This window comes from Macaca thibetana, chromosome 14 (genome assembly GCF_024542745.1).
Source record: "Macaca thibetana thibetana isolate TM-01 chromosome 14, ASM2454274v1, whole genome shotgun sequence".
Classification (NCBI taxonomy): Eukaryota; Metazoa; Chordata; class Mammalia; order Primates; family Cercopithecidae; genus Macaca; species Macaca thibetana.
In genome coordinates, this window is record NC_065591.1 from 49138806 (window position 1) to 49163360 (window position 24555).

The following is a 24555-nucleotide window of genomic DNA, read 5'->3' on the forward strand; positions in this document are numbered from 1 at the left end:
AATATCAGTTTTAATAAAAGCAAAAATACTCTTTCACTATCATTCAAAAAATGACACTTTTGTCATAAATAATCTGTTGGCAATTAGAATCAAATACCGCATTTTAATTTATATACGCTTCTTTAACCCAATTCTTTTCCTTACAGTATGTCACATTAGAAAAAAACATAACTTTTTTCCTCTGAGAAAGAACCATAAATGTTTGCAATTTAATCTTCAGCATATTGAAAAGGTTAGATTTCCTTTGTTAGCAAGAAGTTATTGGAACCTAAATCTTTTCTGTCAGTCAATAAGACTATAGTAGAAGGTGTCTTATATAGCACAGTTGGCAAGTAGTTTTTGTTCATCAAAAAAACAAAAGATTGTTTAAGGTGGAGAATCAGAAAAAATGTTACATATATTGTCTATGGTATAAGTTAATATAATATAGTAAACATAGATGTGTATGTGTAACTTATATAACATAATTTGGACATTTAATTGAAACTTTAAATATATAAATGCACTGCATAGCAAGGAAGGATGGGGTTTAGTGGTGGGAGCCATGTGACCTGGCAGGGAAGATTGATCACTAACTTGGTTGATTTGCCAGTCCATGGTAATTTAAAACATAAATGACTTTTGGTTGTTTTTGCTATTGTGTTAACTTCTTACATAAATTGTAGCTCCTTAATTCCCTCCAGTCAAAGACTACCAGGAACATATCTGTAGCTGAACACATTGGGTTTATTACTCATTTTTAATGAGGGAGAATATATGCCATAGTGAACCATAGAGCATCTTAGGAAGAGAGTGTTCTATTTGGACCTATTTTAGGGTTTGGGCTTTCTTTTGGTGATTTTGAGTAGGGCCTAAGGAAACAGAAGTTTGTTGTAGATTGACTGCTGTCTGAAACCGGGGCAAATCTATGATTGGATATCTCAATAAACCTTATCTATAGGGAGGGCAGACTAGGTTGAGGATAACATTGCAACTGGAGAGGCTACAACTAAAATGGAAAACAAAGCAAAACTGACAACATACAATGCTATAAGAATGAATACATTTAATTCATTCTTGCTACTGGATACAGGAAAGGTTACAAGTGAATAGTATTCTGTTCTTACAATTAGACTGGGTAGCAGGTAGTGTACTGGGTAGCAGGAAGTTGATTCTTGCAGCTACTTATGCCATTTCCCAATCATTTCTCCCAATTGCAGTGACTCCCACCTGTATGTGGGTTTCGATTTCATTATATAGGCAAGATTCAACTCCTGACCTATGCTTTCTGACTCTTAATTCCTGACGTCTGATCTGACTTTTGCAACCCCAGCCCACTACTCTCCTCTGCTTCCAGTATGGCTCACCATCCGCATTCCTTGTCTAGGTGTGGTCGGCAATCCAGCTGAATCAGAGCAGTAGTGTACTGTAGCTGCTCCTGGACACAGTAGAGAGAATTCATATGCAGATAGGATAAATAAGAATTGATAGTATTCCTAGAAAAAGCAAATTAGAAGTGCTAAAGTTCCTGGAGTTTTGTGAGAAGCCAGATCTCAATGGAATTGGTTTGAGGTGAACGTTGATAATGAAGAAAGTAATGTAGTTTAGTATTTATTATTCCACTTAGATGAACAAGTACGAATAAAAACTTAAAAATGGTGCCAGTGGTTTTCATGACTATATTTGCAGAATTGAAAATTGAAAAAAAGGGCAATTGGACAAAGGACATTTGTATTTAATAAGAGTAGCTATCATTTATTGAGTACTTATATGCTAGGCATTGTACTAAGTGCTTTATGCATGATTCATTTCTCATAGCAACTATTTGAGGATATAATTATAGCTCTACCCTATAAAAAGGCAGAGTCTAATTCCCATTCCCTTGACTATTGGCAAGGCTTGGTGACTCACTATTGAACAGAATGCAGTGACAGTTATACAGTGTGATTTCCCAGGCTAAGTTAGAAACAGTGGTATAGCTTTCATCTGGCTGTCTCTGGGACACCACATCAGAAAGAAGTTTCGCTATCCTGAAATTAACATACTGTAGAAAAGAGACCATGCAGAAAGGTCATGTAGAGACAGAGTAAGATGTCCAAGAAACCCTAGTTATCCCAGCCCCAAGCTCTTAAAATGTTCCCAGCCCAGGTACCTTATCTGTGAGTAAAAAAGTCATTGAGATGACCCCTTTGGCCTTAGCCACTGACTTAACTGTAACCTCATGGGAGACTTTGAGACAGAACCACCCAGCCCAGATGCTCTCAAATTCCTGACCTACAGATACCATTAAGGATAATAAATGATTATTTTTGTTTTAAGCACTTTGTTTTGGGATGATTTCTTATACAACAATACTTAAGTAATACAAGTTACTTCTTTGTAATTCTTTGATTAAGGTGAATAATAAAGTATAATTTTTGCCTCAAATATAGATAAATCTCCTTTCTGGAAATGAATGGAAACAAAAAGCCTTAGAAGGTAGTAATCATTGACGTTGTGGCATCTTTTACTGTTGAGAGTGACTTTAAAAAAAAACTATAGCCTTATGGAATAGAAAAAACATTGGATTTGGTGTCAGAAAACCTGCACTTAAAGATTTTTAGCTCTACTGGTCCTGCCTATGTGACATGGAGGGAACAATCTTGCTGAGTGTGGTTTTTTTCCTGCTGAAAGTGAAGATGTAGAATTTGGTATCTAGTTGTTGGTGACATATTTTTAGAATGACATCTAGAGACGAATGCATCAGAGGAGGGTGATGAAGGGTCTGGAAATCATGGCAAATGAGAAATGGGTTTAGAAAGTGCAGGAGTTTTACCTAGAAAAAGACTATTAATTTGATGTCTTCATTAAGATATTTGAACAACTCTCACATGGAAGAGGAAATAGATTGATATTATGCATGTTTTGAGAGCAAACAGGAAACAATGTGTTGTAATTAATGTTTTAGTCCAATACTGCTGCTAATAACAAAATACCATACACTGCGTAATTTATAAACAATACACATTTACTTCTCACAATTCTGGAGGCTGGGAAGTCCACGATCACGGCACCAGCAGGTTTGGTGTCTGGTGAAGGCACAGACTCTGCTTCCAATATGACACCTTGTTACTGTATCATCTAGACAGGACCAACAAACTGTGTCCTCCCATGGAGGAAGGGCGGAAGGGCAAAAAGGACCTAACTGTTTGCCCTCAGCACTTTTATAAGGTTGCTAATCCCATTCATGAAGGCTCTGTTCTCATAACTTAATCACCTCCTAAAGTGATTAGGTCTTAGACTTTGATTTATGAGTTATGGGGGGACATATATTCAAACCACAGCAATAAGTATCTAGATTTTAGCTTACATGAAGATTAATTTTTTAATAATTAGATTTATTAGAAATAATATTTGCGATCCTTCAACTATAGGAATGCCAAGGAAAGAAAGCTTGTTTATTTTTTCTGGGTTTGGTAGAGGGAAACTATAATATACTGACTCTCTCGACATCTTCAAGAAGGCCAAAGTCTATTCTTTTAAATTACTATTTTTTTCTGTTTCTCCTAAGCATCTGTGTATAAAATAGCTTTTGTTTTTCTTTACTACATGAGTCATATGTTTATGGAAGATGAATTAGAAAACACAGATAAGCAAAAAAGAAATGAAAATTACCAACAGTCTTACCACCATTTAGGAATCGCTATAAATATTTTGATATATATTTCCAGTTTGTGTATGTTTGTGTGTAGGGGAGCACATTCACACTTATGCACACATATAAATAATTGGTGTTATAATCTAAATACTACAGTATATGCTTTTTTTTCATTTAATACATCTTTCCTTGTGAATAAATTATTTCTGTGACTTTGATATTTATATTTAAATGTGAAGAAGAAATTTATTTTGTGATTAAAAGTATTATTTGTGATAGGACATTTACAAAATATAGAGAACTTCAAAAAGGAAATAAAATTATCTGTTATCCCAATACTCAGAGGACCATTAACATTTTATTGTGTGCTATGATCTCTTTTTTTCTGTACATAATTTTTGTAATGATGTATAATGTGCTACCAAACAGTAGGTCTTATTCCTTCTATCTAACTATATTTTCATACTTTTATTCCCCACCACCACTAGCCTTTCTAGCCTCTGGTAACCACTGTTCTATTCACTACTTCTCACATGTGAGTGAGAACATGTGATATTTGTCTTTCTGTGCCTGGCTTATTTCACTTAACATAATGTCCTCCAGTTCTATTCATGTCGTTGCAAATAACAGAATTTTATTCTTTTTTTTTACTGTAAATAATACTCCATTGTGTATACATACTACATTTTAAAAATTCATTTATCTGTTGATGAAGGTGATGGATATCCTAATTCCCCAAATTTGATCATTCCACATTATATGCTTATATCAAAATATCACATGAACCCCATATATATGGGCAACTATTATGTATCCAAAATTTTAAAATAAGAAAGTGTATTAATTTTATTAATATACTTTTAACTAATAATACATTATGTATATTCCCACATTTCATTAAATTTTCTGCAAAATTATTATTTTCAGTAGCCCCAAAACATTCCATCATATAGATAAAATCATAATACACTCAAATAATTCCTACAATTGGAATAACTAGGCTGCCTATAGTTATTCATCACTATAAACAACAGTATGTTCAATAGATATATTTGTTTTTAATGGCTGTGTTGTATTCCACTATGTAGTTGTATCATAAATTCCTTATGTTTTAATATTTCAGTTCTAAATGTTTAGCTTAAGCAATCTTGTCATTGTTGGAGCAAATCTTTACTCTTCACCTAATGTTTGATTTTTTTTCTTTTTTTTTTGAGAGACAGAGTCTGGCTCTGTTGCCCAGGCTGGAGTGCAGTGGAGCAATCACAGCTTACTGTGGCCTTGACCTCTTAGGTTCAAGCAATTCTCTCTCCTCAGCCTCCCGAGCAGCTGGGACCACAAGTGTGCACCACCACACTCAGCTATTTTTTTTTGTTGTTGTTGTTATTTGTAGGGATGGGGTCTCGCTATGTTGCATAGGCTGGTCTCAAACTCCTGGGCTCAAGTGATCTTCCTGCCTTGACTTTGCAAAGTGCTGGGATTACAGGTGTGAGTCACTGTGCCCAGCCTTTTGATTACTTTTGACACATTTGATAAGTAGTTGTTTCAAGTTTGTCAGTCCACACTTATTTAATTTTGTTGTATGCTCTGGAAGTCTATAGAAGAAGCTTGAAGTCCTGAAATCCTTTAAGAGTTAAAATTTAGTTACAGATATGAAAATTACATGCAGAATAGTAATGAATATTTTATTCTAGTATATTATTAAATGCTAAATTATGTAGTTATGATTAAGTGCTTTGATGTGTAGTTTGGAGGGTAGCATGATAGTGAGGTCCAGTATAGTTAGGGGTGCTTCAAGGATGAAATGCAGTTTGATCTGAACTTTGAAGAGTGGGTTGGGTCAAAGTTAAGGAAGATATAGGGCATTGCATGGAAAAGCAACAAGACACACAAATGCCCAGAGATTTGAGTAATTTTGATATATTCAATACCATAAGATGGCTACTTAAATTTAAAGCCATTTGAATGCCATTGGTGAACAATCAGTTTTGAATAGTAACTTCTGAAAAATCTGAACGATATTCATTTTAATATTTTTTGTTTTTAATATTTATCTCTTCAAATACTGGAAAACATCTTAATTAAAATTCTTGATTCGTAAATATGCAAAAACTGCTTTTCCTTTCCTAGAAACTTTGTCTAATAACTATTTTTTGATATTACTGTGCTTTTTAATCATCTACATATATTTTACATACTGTGTTTAATTGATTTCCAGTGAAATGCTCTTTAGATTATCTGAATCAACGTGGCTTTTTTCCTTTATTTGGGACTGGGATCCTTTTAAATCATATTTTGAAAATTTTCTTCACTGTAGGTTTGGTGGGGCTGCTGAAGTTAGGGGTTGAACGAAAAGAAATTTATAGTAAATTTCCTTTGAATAAACTAATATTTACTAACTCAGTGCCCACATGTTCTTCTTTTTGTGGTATTCATGTGTTTAGTCGTGTTAAACAGTGGTTGTTTTCAAAAGAAAGATCAAAAGAAGAAAAATAATTTCCTTTATGTTATTTTGAAGAATCACAACCAGCTTTAAAAATTTTTTACACAATTATATTCACATTATAATATTAAGGCAAAACACATTTATATGATTGTTCTTTAGGGAGCAGTATTTCTTAAAGTGGGATCAGGACCTGTGCATTGAAATCACTTGGGTTGTTCATCAATATTCAGATTCCTTGGCCCCATCATTGTGGAAGGTGGTATGGGGTGAAGGAATCTGCATTTTAACACACTTGCCAGATAATTCTACACATTGAAGCTTGAGAACCACTACTTTAGGGATGTATTGTCTCAAGTCTCTTCGCAGCAGTCCTACAGTGACATGCATTAAGACTTGGTAGATATTATCATTGGACATTGGTTTAGTCCATTCTCACACTGCTATAAAGAAATACCTGAAACTGGGTAATTTATAAAGAAAAGAGGTTTAAGAGCTTATGGTTCTGCAGGCTGTACAGGAAGCATGGCTGAGGAGGTCTCAGGAAATTTACAATCATAGCGGAAAGCAAAGGGGTAGCAGACACATCTTATATGGCTGGAGCAGCAGGAAGAGAGAGAGTGGGAAGGTGCTACACACTTTTAAACAACCAGATCTCATGAGAACTCACTCATTATCATAAGCAAGGGGAAAGTCTGCCTCCATGATTTAATCACCTCCCACCAAGCCTCTCCTCCAACATTGGGAATTACAATTCAATTTGAGATTTGGGCAGGGACACAAATCTAAACCATATCAGGTATTTTGCCTCAATTGATGTGTCATTGGACCTGTTTTGTTCTTAAGAAATTACAAAATAATCTGGGCTTTTTTTCATAATAAAATTAATTTAAAATTATATAGCCTCCTTAAAAAAACCAGAGATTCTTTGTCAAGATTTTTTTTTTAAAGTTGGCATTATTGACTTCATATTAGACAGTAACCTATTATAAGTTTATTAATTTATGTTCCCTTTTACTCAGATGAATTGCTTACAGACTTCCACTTATGAAAGGTTAATATTTGTTAGGTTTTAGAAAGTTAAAAAGCAGTGGCTGGAAATGGTAAATTTTGCCCCTTCCCATTGTTGTTAAGCATGGTATAACATGACTTACACGACTTAAGCCATTTGTTTTTATTTACTGCCTATTTTTACAATTTGGTGACATATTGCAAGTAATTCTTGTGGCTTTTATGGGGAAATCATGACTCTCTAGCCTATTGCTGTCTGCTGCTTGGTAGTATTGAGCCACTTTGCACAGATTATGGGGCTAAGAACAGTGTGGGTCATCATTGCAATAAGGAACCCATGGTTATTGTCTGTGGTGCAGCATGGCAGTGACCACATTCCCATGAGTAAAGAACAAGAAACATAGTCCAACAAGTACGTAACAATACGTAAATAAGACTGTTTGGCATTAGTCCTGATAGGAAAAAATGGTACTCTTTGGAGCCTAAATGCTCTCAGGAAAATCTAAAGTTGTTAGTAGGCTGGAGAGCCTCTCTTAGCATCTTTCAATTTCAGTTTGGCAGTGATGGAAAATCTCCTTTATTATAGTCAATGGTGAGTCATTTGTAGGTAACCACTTTCACATACTACAGTTTTGACTTGTTCTTTAATCCCTTAGGTTGAGTCAGGGTTTTCTTTGTCTGTTTGTTTGTGTGTGTGTGTGTTTTTTTATTTTTTATTTTTTTTGGCTATAATGTGACAATAATTGGCATTTGAAATGAAAGCAACTGAAGTATGATTGATCAAATGGTGATTATTAATTCATAAAAGCCTTGGTCAGATGTCTAATATGGACTTTATTAAGAGGTTTAAATGGCTTTGACAAATATATCTCTGCATTTTCATTCACACAAGTGGAGAATGAACTGGCCGTTCCAAGGAGCCACATACTAGCCATGACTGGCATCTAAAAGAAGGGGTTCCTCTGCATCACTTCACAGAATTCTTGTAAACATTAAGTGAGATAAAACATCTTTCCTGGAGGAAGGAAGGGATCTAGAAGGAAGGTAAAGAGGAGCTGTCTTCCCTGCCCTGCCCCATTTATTTTATCCTTTTCCGTTTATTTCAGTGTAAATATATTGAGCAGCTCTATTCTGGGCATTGTACTAGCAATGGGTATGCAGAAAAAATTGAGATTTAGCTCTTAATCAAAAGATTCAGCTTTATTGAGATAAAATAAATATACCATGTAATTTACCCATTTAATGTATACAGTTCAATTGTTTTTAATATATTCCCAGGTTTCACAAGATTTATCTTAGTTTGAGACTCATAAACATTTTTTACTTCACAATTCCTCAGGTCCAGAAGGAAGAAAAATCTCTTTGGTCCCATTCCTAAATCTGTTCCTTCCTTCAGGAAATAGTACCTACCAGTTGTTAAACACCACCTCAATATTGTGAGCCCAGCACTATGCCTTGGTACCTTACAAATATTATCTCATTGTGTGCTTTCAATAACCCTGAAAATCCATTTTTTCCCACCTTATATACAATGACAGTAATCCGAAATACGTAGCATTTGTTGAGTACAATTATTATGTCTTTTAATATATGTAGAAATTTACTGCTCTAGATATCATTTTCCTTTTCTCCCCTTTTCCCATTAGTTATTAACTATGTAACTTTTGCCTCATGCTTGTCCTTACGCTCTTGACTCTTACTGGGCTTCCTTGTGAAGGAAAAAGATAGAGGAGCAATTAGGATTTTCAGGAGTCTGATGGTGATCACAAAGACTGGCTGACTTACTTTACACACATTTTTAAAAATATAAATATAGGGAGAGAGAATACCCTTGTACAAACAGATGAAAGGTGAATGCAAGGCTGCTGAAGGGCTACGGCAAAATAATAGCTGTTTCCAACCCTCAGTTCCAATTTAAAGAAATATAAAAATATTTTATTTCTATGAAATTTTAGGTGTTTGTTTTCCACCTACGATTTGCTTTTTCCTTTTCAGCTGATCCACCTAACCCTCTTCGCAGTTAGCTAACTTCTCTATACTATGAAGTAATTCCTGCACACATATTTCTGCAATAACCCTGTCCTTTTTTTTAAAAAAAAAATACTTCTCACCTGAGGATAAACTTGTCCCTTTGTAAAATAAAATAAAAAAAGATATATATTTTTTAAATGCTACATGAAAAATGTGCTGAAGTATCAGTGGTAAAGGTAAGGAATATAAAGAGACTTCTGTAACTTTGGACAGCTGTATAGCTAGAAAAACCAAAACAAAACGGTTTTCTCCAAACCCCAGCACAGGAAAATATTCAGGTTGGCTAACTTTCTGGCACTGATTTAGATCATTTATATATTTTCTGGTGAACAATGAACATTGGCTACTGAAGCTAACTTTTCTACTGGTTCTAAATTAAGGACAGTGTTTTTTATGATGTGCTTTTTTTTTATGCTATGGCAAGAGTGTTGCTAATAAAAGCGTCCAATTAAAAGAAAAACTTTACCAAGCCTAATAATTAGTCATTGAATCTGAACTAATTTAAATGAAAGGTGTAAATGAGTAAGGGGTTTAAAGGTTTGTTTTTGAAGCACTTAAACTGCTTTATATTTAAAAAACCAAACAGTTTTAATCTGCAACTTCACATTAGTTCCTTTGACAATGGCTTCTTTAATGCTTTGTTTAACCAGTATTGTTTAATCAGAATTGTATTTTTTATTTGTCCTACTAAATTACTTATATCTTATTTTAATTAGTATATTTTATTTGTCCTACTAAGCATCATATACTGTCCTGAGTTTGGGATTTTTTTCTCCAGTAGCTTGCAAAGAAATGTATATTCTAATGGCTTTATTTTATTTTATTTTTCTAGGAATCAGAGAATAATAAGTTATGTTCCCTATATTCCTTCCGAAATACCTCTACCTCACCACATAAGCCTGACGAAGGGAGTCGGGACCGCGAGATAATGACCAGTGTTACTTTTGGAACCCCAGAACGCCGCAAAGGGAGTCTTGCCGATGTGGTGGACACACTGAAACAGAAGAAGCTTGAGGAAATGACTCGGACCGAACAAGAGGGTATGTGTGGACTTCACTGTTGGGTTCTTTTTTTTTTCTTTTTCTTTTTCATTTAAAGATTACAGGCCTTAAAAAAAAAAAAAAAAAAAAAAAAAAAAAAAAAAAAAAAACAAGGTGAGATTTCAAGGGCAAGGGCCAGAGGAGTGCATAATTGGCACTAGCTAGGAAAAAGTTATTCAGAGGTTACCATGGTGATGGCAGATTGTGATCCATTAGGAGTGTTAAACAGATAGCTCCATTTTTCTAAAACTTTGTGCATTTTGTTTGGTTCTTAAGATAACAAATTAAGATTTTAAACTGACCATAATCCTACTCTGGAAAAAGGTAATAAGGGATTTTTCCTAGCTGCAACTTTATTTTTCATTTTTTCTCCCCTATTTCCTTGTGGTGAATAGTATTTCTTTATAAAAATGTCAACTGTTTAAAAGACAAAATTAAAAAGATTTCTCTTCATTTTTATAAATATATTATTTTATCTCCTAACATTGTAGAATGGAGATTAGAGGGCTTCAAATATTGTTAAAACTGAAAGTATATGAGTGACTTTTTTGATCCATGACATCTCTTGCAGCATCCCACGTCTACCTTCTCTACTCTGTACAAGAGTTCACTCAGGTTCAGGTACATCGTAGAAAACAGAAATGAAGGAAGACTCTCCAATAATATTTTTAAACAAAGTAAATCAAGTCTAAGTGATGATTATACTATGTTGCACTTTCAGTTTTTATGTACAGATTTTAGGCCTTAAAATGTAGAGTAATTAATAGCTCTGGATTTATTACTAGCATTGCAAGTTAAGTTGATACTTTTGTGATACTATAGACAAATTGGGATTTGATATTAGGGAATTTTTCATGTAACTTAATTTTATTCCTTTGAGGGCTCAAAAACTTAAAAGATTCCAATTAATTTTTGTAGAAGTCTTTCTAAAATATATTGCATGCTTCCCTGTTTTACTAATCAGGTAATATGACACAAAGTGTTTTTTTTTTTTTTTGAGTATCTAGTGTCATAATACAGTAGACTAGGAACTTCAGTACCCTTCAAACAATTATGTGACCCTGGGTAAATTCTTCAATCTACTCGAGCCACAAAATTTAAAATTTGGTTACTGACTTTGCAACTTAAACATTTTGAGGATTAATAATAATAATGAATATGTCTTTAATTAACTATAAACTATATAAATATTAACTATAAACTATATACATTTGACTTGTTGTATTATATTATATGTAATATATGTAACTGATATATTATAAATGTCAAGTATTTTGCTGTGCTATAATAATGCCCCTAGTGATCATTGAGATTATTAGTACTTTGATTTTATGGCTATTTTTCTTTTCAATTATGAAACTTAAGAGTTCTTGTGTCTGCTTGATATATATATCTTTTATGTATACGTATATTTTTTGGGTGTGTGTGTTGGTTTCTCCTTCAATATCAGGTTGCAGGCTATTATTTCTTGCTTAGCTGTAAATAATTTCTAATTTTCTCCTATTTACTTATAGGTTATAAAATTAGATAATCAGGACATTCTGGACTGTATTTGAAATATGAACAAGTATATTCTGGAGGTGTTGCTGAGAGATTCTGGAAAATACATATGATCTTTAGTGCACAAACTACATGCTGACACTTTTGGCTTCTGAGACTTTTTTCCCCACGTTCTTGTTCTGAATAATGGGGATTGCCAGATAATTATCTACTAAATAAGTAAGATCACTAGATTACTTTTAATTGTGATCCACCAAAAGATGGTTTTAGTTATATAAGTAAGTGGTTTTCAAAATACTTTGGTGGACTCTTTAATGTAAAAATGAAGACATTGGTGATGATTTTTTTTCCTGAACTACTAGGGAATTTTAAATCATTTTTTCTTTGCAAGTAATGGTTAATTTTCTATTTGTCCTCTTTGTTACCATGTGTTACAGTTGATTTTGTACAAGAGAGACACTTACAGAATGAGACAGTAGTCCTTTAAGAGTCATTTATTACTGTATTTCTACTAGTAATGAATGTTTTCATACTCTACAGATTTTTTTTTTTTGCAATATGTATGTTTTAAAAATCAGAAATTCAGGCATCTTTAGTATATATTAATGTAAGTAATATAAATATATTAAATGCAGATATGAAATGACCAAAAACATGCTCATCAAATTTGCCAATCTCACAAATCTGGAACAGTGAATATAATACATTAAAGAAACAAAGCTTAAAACGTTTTGACAAAGTGAAACTATGAACTTAAAAATAACCTACCAAGATAAAATTTAATAGATCTTATTATCAAGTTCAGAAGTTGTGACCCAAATTCCAGCTGCACAAGTAATTACTGAAGAAAATTCAAATAACAGCCAGATGAATTATAATAAAAATTAAAAACCTAAGAGTTTTAAGTCACAGAAAATGCAATGGGGTCAGCATAGTGAAGATTGCCAAAAAAATTGCCAGTGCTATTTCAGTCAGTATCACTAGAAGTACAGTATGACGCATTCAAGAAGTGGTAGTCCCACTAAAAACTGCCTGCTCAATAGCATGTTTCTGAAGTATTGTGTTGAGTTCAGAATTACCACACTTTAAAAGGAACTCAAAGGCACTGGAATATTCTCAGAGAACAACTGGTATAATCACAGAGATAAAATTATATCATAAGAAGGATGGTTGAAGGAATTAGTAATACTAACCTCAGAGAAAACAAAATCAAGGATGACATGATAGTGTCTTTAAAGATTAAAGTCACATGGAGTAGGGATTGGGTTTATACTGTCTAGCTTCCTGGGGATAGAATACAGATCAGTGACAAGAAGTTATGAGGAACCTGATTATGGTTAATAAGACCAACTAGCTAACAGTTGTACCTGTCTATATGGGATATTCTCCTTTGGAAGATAGTAACTTATCTATCCTTAGAGATATGCAGCAATCTCTGTTGTCATGTTAATAGAGGAGTTGTAGAGGATAGAAGTTTGATCTTTTCTCCAATGCCAAGACTATGAATTTTTATGAACATTCTTATAAAATATTCCACAGTTTATGGTATATCTTTTTTTACAGTACTTTCCAAGGACTACATAGTATTGTGACTATTTTTCTACATATTCTTCTTCTTTGAAATGCATCTTATTAAAACTCAAGGATTCTTAATTTTTCTTCCTGTGAATTCCTTTGATAGTCTAGTGAAGCCTACAGATCTTTTTTAAAAATTATTTTAAATGCATAAGGTAGAATAAACAGGTTACAGAGAAAATGAATCATATTAAAACAGTAAATAGGCCAGGCACAGTGGCTCATGCCTGTAATCCCAGCACTTTGGGAGGTCGAGGCGGTGGGCAGATCATGAGATCAGGAGATCAAGACCATCCTGGCCAACATGGTGAAACCTCGTCTCTACTAAAAATACCAAAATTAGCCAGATGTGGTGGCACGTGCCTGTAGTCCCAGCAGGGAGGCTGAGGCAGAAGAATCGCTTGAACCCGGGAGATGGAGGCTGCAGTGAGCTGAGATCACGCCACTGCACTCCAGCCTGGGTGACAGAGTGACACTCTGTCTCAAAAATGAAAACAAAAACAACCAAAAAACAAAAAACAGTAAATAATGTAAAACATTTGTGATATGGTAGAATATGCTATTCTACTAATGTATTAAAAAAACAAGGTCTTATAGAGGGCCTAACAGTATAATAATTTTGAAGTAGTGATAAGTGTAAAAGATATTTTGAGATATCTCCAAGTATAATGTGATATAAAAATATCAGTTGTGATACTAATTGGTGACAATGTCATAGGAACCACAAATACAGTACAGTTTGTTACTTGCATCCATAATTTAAGGAAATGTAAATTTTCAATACAGGCTAGTGAAAAATAATTTTTCCATAAAAGTTTAGAGACCCCTTGAATTCTATCTATGTCTGCTGGAGTCTGTGGACCACGAGTTAAGAATCCCTATGCTATAGGTGGGAACTGAACAATGAGATCACTTGGACTCGGGAAGGGTAACATCACACACCGGGGCCTATCATGGGGAGGGGGGAGGGGGGAGGGATTGCATTGGGAGTTATACCTGATGTAAATGACGAGTTGATGGGTGCTGACGAGTTGATGGGTGCAGCACACCAACATGGCACAAGTATACATATGTAACAAACCTACACGTTATGCACATGTACTCTAGAACTTAAAGTATAATAATAATAAAAAAATAAAAAATAAAATAAAAAATAAAAAAGAATCCCTATGCTAGATGATATGGTACACCCATAATGAATAAAACAATGGTCTCTAACTTTTAATAATTCATATTCTAGTAAGAGATATAAGGCATATAAAAATGAACTCTAATTCAGTGTCTAGTATATAATAAATTCCATAGAGCTATATAGATAAAATATTATAGGAATTTAATAGATAGAAAAATTACTTCTGCCTTGGAAGCCATTGGAAACTTCTATAGGGAAATAGGTCTTAGTTGGTCTTGGAGAATGAAAGGATTTATAGACAGAAATTGAGAGGAGAAACATTTCAGGCAGAAAAAATAGGTAGAGAACTTTAAAATGGCCAACAGTTCAGGTTCTAAATTTAAAAAGAAGATGCATATGGGATATAAGACTGAAAAAGTAGGTTGTGTTCAGATCATGGAGGCCCTTTGACTCTTGCCTAAGGAGTTTGAACTTTATACTGAAGGTGATGGAGGAACCACTGACTGTTTTTTAGCATAATGAGGTGATGGATTAGAGCTTTCTTTCCAGAAAGTTAATCTGGCTCCACTGTTTAGGATGAATGGGAGCAGGGAGAGACATTAAGGAAATTGTTTCAAGCTAGAGATAATGAGGTTCTGCTGAACGAAGGCAGCAGAAGTGAGGAAGGAAGGGGGATGCATATGGAAAAGATATTAGGAGATAGAATTGTTAAGAGTTAATGTTTAAGTGTAGAACCAAGACAGAAGAATGGTTCAAAGAGTGCTCAGAGTTTTTAAACTCTGGGCAAATAGGAATGTAGTAATACGATTTAAAAAAAGTGGAGGAACATGTTTAGGACATGGGAGCAATGAGAATTTTTTTATTCTGAGTTTGGTATCTTGAGCTTGAATCCTAATTTTGATTATCTACTTGGAGCATAGTATAGAATAGCATAATGGGAGAACAGAAATAATTATAGAAAGAGTCATTAAAAAGTTTAGGATACATTTCTGATTCTCAAATAATTATATTCTACATCTAAGGAGGTATAACAGCTCCACCAATATTTGCCTGACATTAATCCTTTAAAGTTCCAGGTCCATCTCCTCATTTGGGACCTAATTATCTCATTGGACACCTAAAAGCTTTCAAATGAATTAACCACCTCTCCCTCACATCTACTTCATGGTTTGAGGGCCATACTTCATAATTAGCTGAGAGACAAGCCTGTGTGATTGACATAATAAATGATCACCTTTCTTGCATTATTCTTGTTCTGGAGAATATTTTTACTCTTTATCAGACTAAATACCTCTCCCTCATTTGCCCTCATCTACAAGAACTGATCTGTGAAAAGTTTATTGTGGTCCTTTTAAAAACTATATTTGCATGATGAAACAAAAACTCTCCAGGCAGATGCTTTGATCAACGAAATTGTCCAGTGTTTAATTTACTATTCTTTCAAGAAGTGCCCTCTCCTGAGCAGTGATTTGACTAGATTGTCAAACACTGTCGAACAAAGGTGTCACATCAGAAGTGTCCTCTCTTAAACTGAGACTTATGGGAAGATAGGCAAAGTTTCTGTCTTTTGAAAATTTAACTTTGATTTAGTATTTTAGATAGGTAAATTGGTATGTAGGTAGGTAGACAGATCCATAGATGGATTGAACGATTGAATGTCAGAAACCACCTTTTAAAACACTGTTTATATTGATGGGTAGAGTGTACAGGAAGGCTTTGATTAATAGATTCAGGTTAAAATGCTTCCAAGGCTAAAATTCTTCAGCTATAATAAAATGATGAATTTAAGTTATCCTTGTATCACCCATCTTGTTGCCAATATAGCTGGGCTCTAACATAAGCGACAGTTGTCAGAAAATGAATACTTTAAAAAGGACTTCTATATCTAAATACATATATTTAATCAGAGAGTCCTTTGGCTTCTGAAAATAAGTTGTCTAATGAGAATTTCATTTGAGCAGCTGTGACTGAGGAGGTCAACAGGCACTGCCTAGGAGAATATGGCCCAGCTGGTTAAATCTGGTTGTTGTCGTGATTTAAATGGTCAAGTGCTGCTTGTAATCCAGGACCGTCTGTTTGTAAAGGGAAGAGTGAGTGCTTCAGCATAATGTACAGCTGTTTTAATCTCTCTTTAATAATAGTGCTTCAGCCACTATCATGTCTTGTGTATCATACTACTAAGTATATGATCCTAGGCCGAGGGCACTGGTTTGAGTCAGTTTCTGGAGTCATGTGAGACTGCAGGAAAAGGGAAACATTGTTAAAACTCTCAACTGTCTGACAAAATAAAACTAAATTCCTGACTCTTTGGCTCTTTTTAAAAACTTATTCTTTAGGTAATAATTATTGTGATTAGGAGAGAGTAACAAAGCTTGTATTAAGTAGAAATATTAGAATAAATGAACTCTCTGATAGAACCATAAATGTAATGGAAAGTGTGCAGGCTTTAGATACAATTCCATAGGACATACATTGGTCAGAAATTAGAGTATTTGCCCAGTGGAATTGTGTGCTTTCTGCTATCATGGTAATAAAAGTATATGGATTCATTTTACTGTTCATGTAAGAAGGGACAGCAGCATTTGAGCTTTGAATTCCTGGTGGGACAGGCTTTCCAATGGATTATGCAGCTGTTTCCCAGCACAAGAATGAGCATGTGTTTATGTGTATATCTGATGGATTATTATCATTGTTCACATCTCTAAACAATCATTTGTATTTCTACATATATTTTCACTGAAATATATTTGGTTTGCTTATAAGCTGTGTTTTGCTCCTCTGATAGCCTTTGCTGTACTAAAAGAGATGTGTGGTATAGTTCAAACAATGAGGAAATTCATTTTTGAAAGTAATGTGTTTGAGCTAGATCCAAGTTTGAATCTAAGTTTTAATATTTAGAGAGAACAGTATAGCCTACTGAGTGTAGACTCTGGAGCTAGGTTGCTGTGTTTGAATTTCAGTTCAGCATTTACTAGATGGATGACATAGAGCATGTTACTTGATCTGTCTGCTTTAATTTCTCAACCAAAAAATGGGTATCTTTACAGTGTTATCATGAGGATGAAGGTTTTCATGAAGATGAATAATTAGTTAAGGCAACTAAAGCTTTTAGAACATTGCCAGCTCAAAGTAGGTGCTCAATAAATGTAGCCAGCATTATTTCCTGGTTGTGAGACTTTGGACCAATTAATCCTTTTGTGCTTCAGTTCTCTCATCTGTAAATCTGTATGAGTGATACTTGCCTTGCAAGGTTATTGTGAGGATTTGACATATTAATATATACAATATATAGCTTCTGTAATTATAACTATTACTAGTATTACTATTATGACTACTATTGCTGTGATTATTTGAAGAAACTTTTAAAAAAGAAAAATATTCTAGGAATCTCATTCTGTACCACAGACAGAATCATAGGAAATGTCCCATGGTGTTAAGGGATTTAGCATTTGGCAGCAATGATGTTCTTGTGTTCTGGAAGAGCAATTCAGTTTAACTCTCTTTTCAGGCTATTTGGAAAAGCTGATACTAAAGTTTCCCCACTGAAAGCCAATCTTCCCTTCTGAAAAATATGTGGAATGTGATGGTGTCAGTGAGAGAGGTTGGTAAAGTCTTGGATGAGGTTTTTAGATAGTATCCAGTTAAGAGCAATGTGTTTCTGTTAAAGTAAAAAATCTATTAAAAGCCCATTTTTTTTTTTTACTTAACATTCACACCCTGTGAAAGCATCACAATAATTTTTAAGGCAAAATTTGTGGATATTAGGTTTTTACCATTATTCTGATTGAAAGTTATATTGGTGAAGCACTTATAATATCCCAGATGTAAGCTTTGTTTTATGTTTCTCGTTGAAAGGAAAATTTGGAAAGGTTTTGGATTTTTGCATAAGAAACACTTTAAGTATTCGTTAAAATACCCAAAATTGTTATTTCAAATAAATTGGAAGTTTCAAGTCATTTAAATGCTGAAGTTTCCCAAGACCACTCATACTTTTGGTGAAGAAGCAATTGGGCATTCAGAGCAATGCTGATACAACTTCATTTAAATTCATTTTTTTCTTCTCTATAAAATCTGTCCTCCCAATGATATTTGTGTCCTTGCTCCTGTTTTAAAAATTTTGTATCATATTCATAGTAAATACTTACCTAGTACCAGATAGTTTAAATAAACAAATATTTTCTGAAAGTTTTGTACAATGATATTTAGGGATTATATTGAGGAGCTAGAACGATTGGTTTTTGAATTATGAAAAGAATTATGTACAGGATATTTTCGTGTTAAGTGTATTTGCATTCTAATTTTTTTGGAAACTGGTCTTTGTCTCGTATTACCTTAAAAAACTTAAAATGAGCCAGAATTCTGTGAACCCCAGACCTTCTGGGCAACTCTTCGTTATTTCTATTTGCTGTATGTTTTGCAACCTCCATTTACAGTTTGGGTAATGTATTATTTGGTTGAATCTTTTTCTTAACTTCAGTTTGTGTGTCTCTGCCTTGAAAATATGCTTCAGATTTCTTGCTCATTTCTATCTCCTCAGATTTAAAAATTTATTTTGAAGGTTCTTTCTCTAAGAATGTGGGGAACAGATGCAGGCAATTGTTTCTGATTTTTCCTGTTATTGAACTGTGAAGCCAGAAGGTGCTCTCCTGGCATTTTGTTGTTTAGAAAGAGGATGCAGATTTCTGATTGTTTTATGAAAGAAGTTATAGTCTTATATGATTTTGAACTTGTGGAGTTTGAGTGGATCATTAATATTTTGCATTTTTCTATTGAAAATTCATTAGACTGACTTCTTCAGAATTTATTCTGGGAGTCTCAGGAAATAATAGGGGACAGTTTTGGGATCTGTATTCTTTCTTCTTATACAATATATATGCAATATCAAAAGAAATAAATGAATAGAAAAGGAGGGAGTAAATGTAAACATTTATTTATTATGTAATATTTGATATGTATATTATAAACCATAAAAGTAAAACAAACACTTGTGAACTCAGCATCCAACTTAATAAATATTACTAATACTGTGGAATCTACTTATGTTTTCTTCATCTGTCCAATCTTTGTTTTTTTATCTACATTTTTGCCAGTTTACAAATTTAACAAAGTTAATGATTATCTACCTTTTTTGTTTTAAAATAGTTTTGAATAGGTCATTAATTATTGTTTAGCCTTGTTTTCAAACTTCATAAAAATGATGTCATACTGTAACCTCTTGTGACTTGCTTTTTATTTTTGTATTCTAACATCAATTTTTTTGTGTGAACTTTCATTCATTTTCTCTTTTGTGTAATCTTCCATATACTATTCCATGCTATGCTATATAGCAGTATATTCTCCTGTTTATTGTTTCTGGACACTTGGACTTTTTCCAGTTTTCTGCTAGTGCAAACAATAAGATTCTTGCACCTATCTTCTGATGCACATGTGAACAAGTTTCTTCTCTAGGGCGTTTCCCCAGGAGTGGAATTGATGTTGACACATTTTTGTGGTCTTTTTCCACTCTCTTGGAAAACATTACAGAAAGAAGTTGCTGCTGCAATATGTGTGTGTGTGTGCATGTGCGTGTGCATGCACCTGTGTTAGAATTCCTGAAAGCTTTAACTGTCTATGCCTTTTGGTTCCACCTTCCTCAAAATGTCTGGTACAGGCTTTTCTTCATCACTGAGCTTCTCAGAAGCTCAACAAGTGCCTTTGTTGGACCCTTCATTGCAATTTTCCTTTTGTTGTATCTGAATACAATAGGCTGAATGTCTTTAGCCTCCTTTTAACTAGTAGCACAAAAATATTGTCATTCTTCTACTGGACTGTGATTACTAGGTTTGTTAGGAAACACATTTTTTTCACTTTTGATCCTCTTGATTGATGTTTCCAGCACAGGGTGTGGTTTTAGAATTAGCATAGTTCCTCATCTCTAAGTGCGTCAGGTTCACAATAATTTTTACTTAAATACTTCAAATGCAAAATTACAAACCTATTAATTACTGCTATTGTTCTAGTCAACCATTTATATTGAAACAGACATTTTTCTGGCCAAAGAGTCGACATTAGCTGGAAATCTTCACCTCTCTCTCAGAATGTTTAACTTGAGAATCCTTACAGATATTGGCTTGGGATTGATGTGCATTCTTATCCTAACTCTTTTTAACTTACTAGATTGTGTCTAATAATTAATTAATTGATCTAAGCACTAGTTTCTTAATTTATATAATGAGGATGTTGGTCTAGATAAGCATTAAAAGACAGTTTGTAAAATTCTATGCCATTTTGATTTTCTTTTACAGTTTGTATCTGAATTTTAGAGTTTACTAGCATTATTTTTCTCTTTTAAACTATTTTCAGTTCAAACTGAACAAATCTCATCATTCATTTTTTTCATTATGCCTGAAACTGTCCTTTTCTATTTCCAATTTCTTCTTTCTGATGTTAGAATTTTTATAAAGATAGAGATAAAAGCTTCTATACAGCTTTGATATCTGAAACAATCATTGTCCAATGATTATGGACAAAGCCATGACTTCAAGGCTGTGGCTTAATGCTGAATATGTGTGGTGCTCAGACCTATTGTAGCTTTCTTAGTTGATGTCTTGAGTTTAAGTATAACTGAGTAGCTGTACCTAGAATTGAGAGGACAGACAAATACTCTCACAATGAAGTAATAGAATATAGGTCATCTGCTAGCATTGGGAGTGCAGAAATGAGAGGACTGTGGATGCCCCTAATTGCTCTCACATAATGAATTGAAAATGAGTAAATACAAATAGGTGGCTAGAAAAAAATTGATGAAGGTATAATGAAGAACAACTGTGAAAATATGACAAAATATTGAATTATTTGCAACAGCACCATTACAGTGGCAAAAACAGCAGCAGAATTATTATGCTAATATGTACTTTTTGAATGACAGTAACCTATAGTCAAAGGGCAGTTTTAAAAGAGTGGCTAACAAACTGTGTGCACGAGGATTCCATTTCACTCCAAAATGCCCTTACTGGCTTAACTGGAGCTTTCTAGCTGATCCCCCAGAAATATCTCTTATCTTGTACATTTTGCTTATGTTATGGACAGGGAGAAGATGGAAAATTTAAGAATTAAAGCATAAGCCACAGGTTTTGGAACTGTTTCCCTTTGTTTTCAGGTAGAAGAGGTAGACAGGAAACTGTCTTATGTGCCCAATGTACAAAGTCCTAAAAATTATTCCTTGGTTTTAATTTAACTCTTAAGACTTGTCCCTGATTAATAGCAGAAAGTCTGGTCTCACTTCTAGGTAAATCACGAACTTCAGTATTTAACTTTGGTCATTTAGAATTATGCCCCTTTTGCTTCTTCTTAGTGTTTTATTGTTGTGGGAAGTCAGGGACCCCAAACGGAGGGACCAGCTGAAGCCATGGCAGAAGAACATAAATTGTGAACATTTCATGGACATTTATTAGTTCCCCAAATTAATACATTTATAATTTCTTACGCCTGTCTTTACTGCCATCTCTGGACATAAATTGTGAAGATTTCATAGACACTTACCACTTCCGCAATCAATACCCTTGTGATTTCCTATGCCTGTCTTTACTTTAATCGCTTAATCCTGTCATCCTTGTAAGCTGAGGAGTATGTATGTCACCTCAGGACCCTGTGATGATTGCATTAACTGCACAGATTGTTTGTAGAGCATGTGTGCTTGAACAATATGAAATCTGGGCACCTTGAAAAAAGAACAGGATAACAGCGATGTTCAAGGAACAAGGGAGATAACCTTAAACTCTAACTGTCAGTGAGCTGGGTGGAACAGAGCCATATTTCTCTTCTTTCAAAAGCAAATAGGAGAAATATCGCTGAATTCTTTTTCTCAGCAAGGAACATCCCTGAGAAAGAGAATGCAACCCTGAGGGTAGGCCTCTAAAACAGCTGTTTTAGGGGCAGCTGTCTTTTATGGTCGAAGATAAAGGGATGAAATAAACCCCGGTCTCCTATAGCACTCCCAGGCTTATTAGGATGAGGAAATTCCCGCCTAATAAATTTTGGTCAGACCGGTTGTCTGCTCTCAAACTCTGTCTCCTGATAAGATGTTATCAATGACGATGCATGCCCGAAACATCATAGCAATTTTAATTTCACCCCGTCCTGTGGTCCTGTGATCTCACTCTGCCTCCATTTGCTTTGTGATATTTTATTACCTTGTGAAGCATGTGATCTCTGTGACCCACACCCTATTTGTACACTCCCTCCCCTTTTAAAAATCACTAATAAAAACTTGCTGGTTTTATGGCTCAGGGAGCATCATGGAACCTGCTGACATGTGATGTCTCCCCTGGACACCCAGCTTTAACATTTATCTCTTTTGTACTCTTTCCCTTTATTTCTCAGACTGGCCGATGCTTAGGGAGATAGAAAAGAACCCACGTTAACTTTCGGGGGTGTCTTTCCCTTTATTTCTCAGACCGGCTGATGCTTAGGGAGATAGAAAAGAACCCACGTTAACTTTCGGGGGTGGGTTCCCCCAATATGTAGGCATTTTATTGGCATTGGAACATTGGTATCTGGCTAATGATATCAATTTCTATTATGCCTAGTATAAAATTTGTTGCTTAAAATCCTAACATATTACTCTGGCTTTCAAGCCCCATTTTATATTACTTTACTCTTTTCTCTGCCATGGACTCCTCCCCTCCTCCTTAAATATGTCTTAGGACCTTTGCACTTGCACAAACATATAACTTGGACATTCCTTAGTTATATTAGATACACTGCACATAATTATAACTTAGTTCCTGGATTTCTTTTGTAATCTTTCTCTAGTGAGCATTGTGATTAAGAAATTTGAGGATGTAGACTGAGCGTGGTGTCTCATGCCTGTAATCCCAGTGCTTTGGGAGGCTGAGGTGGGTGGATCACAAGGTCAGGAGAACGAGACCATCCTGGCCAACATGGTGAAACCCCGTCTCTACTAAAAATACAAAAATTAACTGAGTGTGGTGGTGTGCACCTGTAGTCCCAGCTACTCAGGAGGCTGAGGCAGGAGAATTGCTTGAACCCGGGAGGCGGAGGCTACAGTGAACCAATATAGTGCCACTGCACTGTAGCCTGGTGAGAGAGTGAGACTCTGTCTCAGGAAAAAAAGAAAAGAAATCTGAGGATGTATCTCAGGACAAGCTTTTTACCTGTTGAGTTAGCACAGTGCTGAAGTTGATTCTTTAGTCCAACATACTTCAAGCTTAGTCATTATCCCCCCTAGCCAGAATAACTTTGTCTTCTCTCTATTTATCTCAATTTTCCATTTATCCATTTTTCTCTGTACAGAATTCCAGATCATATCTAACCTTCTACTGACTGGCAGTTGTGAATTTCTCCTCCTCTAAAATTATTAATACTCAAACCTGTATACCACTGTATTTATCAGTAAATTATAACCCTAATTATGCTCTTTGTTCTTTTTTAAATTGAAATTTTTATTGAGACAATTGTAGATTTACATGAAGCTATAGGAAATAATACAGAGAGATTCTATGTACATTTTGCCCACTTTCCCCCAGGGGTAATATTTTCGAAAACTGTTGTATAATAGCACAACCAGATTATTGACATTGAAATAATCCACTGATGTTACTCTTGTTTCTCCATTTGTACTCCATTAGTATACCCAGTTGTGTGGGGGTGTGTGTATTAAGTTATATATATTTTTGTCACCTATAGATCACCTGTTTAGGTTCATGTATCCACTACAACAGTCAAAATACTGAACAGTTTCAATATCATAAGAATCCCTTGTGTTGCTCTTTTGTAACCTTACCTACCTCGCTTCAATGCCAGCATCCCTCACCTTCTATACCAAACCCCTGGCAACTGCTAATATGTTCTTTATTTCTAACATTTTGCCATCTTAAAGATGGTACATAAATGGAATTATATAGTATGTAGCTTTTTAGAATTTACTTAAAAAAATCTCAGCTTACTTCCCTGGAGATTCATCCAATCCAATTAATGGGTGTCAATAAAAACAAAAGTTTAAGAAGTTCATACTTAAAAATTTGCTAAGTGTATTCCATGGTATGCATCATATGTATAAATCACACATGTTTAACTATTTACTTGTTGAAGGACATCTGTGCAGATTCCAGTTTTTGACTATTACAAATAAAGTTGCTATGAACATTTGTGTAGAGGCTTTCATAACATGAGTTTTCATTTATTTGGAATTAGTACCCAAGAGTACGAT

At 34.4% G+C, this 24555-nt stretch overlaps 1 protein-coding gene across 34 annotated transcripts in view; it reads left to right on the forward strand.

The window, feature by feature from the left end:
• Nucleotides 1–24555, forward strand: part of SOX6 (SRY-box transcription factor 6) — a 784476-nt gene that overhangs the window by 419665 nt on the left and 340256 nt on the right. For all 34 annotated transcript variants that reach the window (XM_050759333.1, XM_050759335.1, XM_050759331.1 and 31 more), the window contains one exon: nt 9931–10138. In XM_050759333.1, the coding sequence (XP_050615290.1) occupies nt 9931–10138 (208 nt within the window). The remainder of the gene's footprint in view (nt 1–9930; nt 10139–24555) is intronic.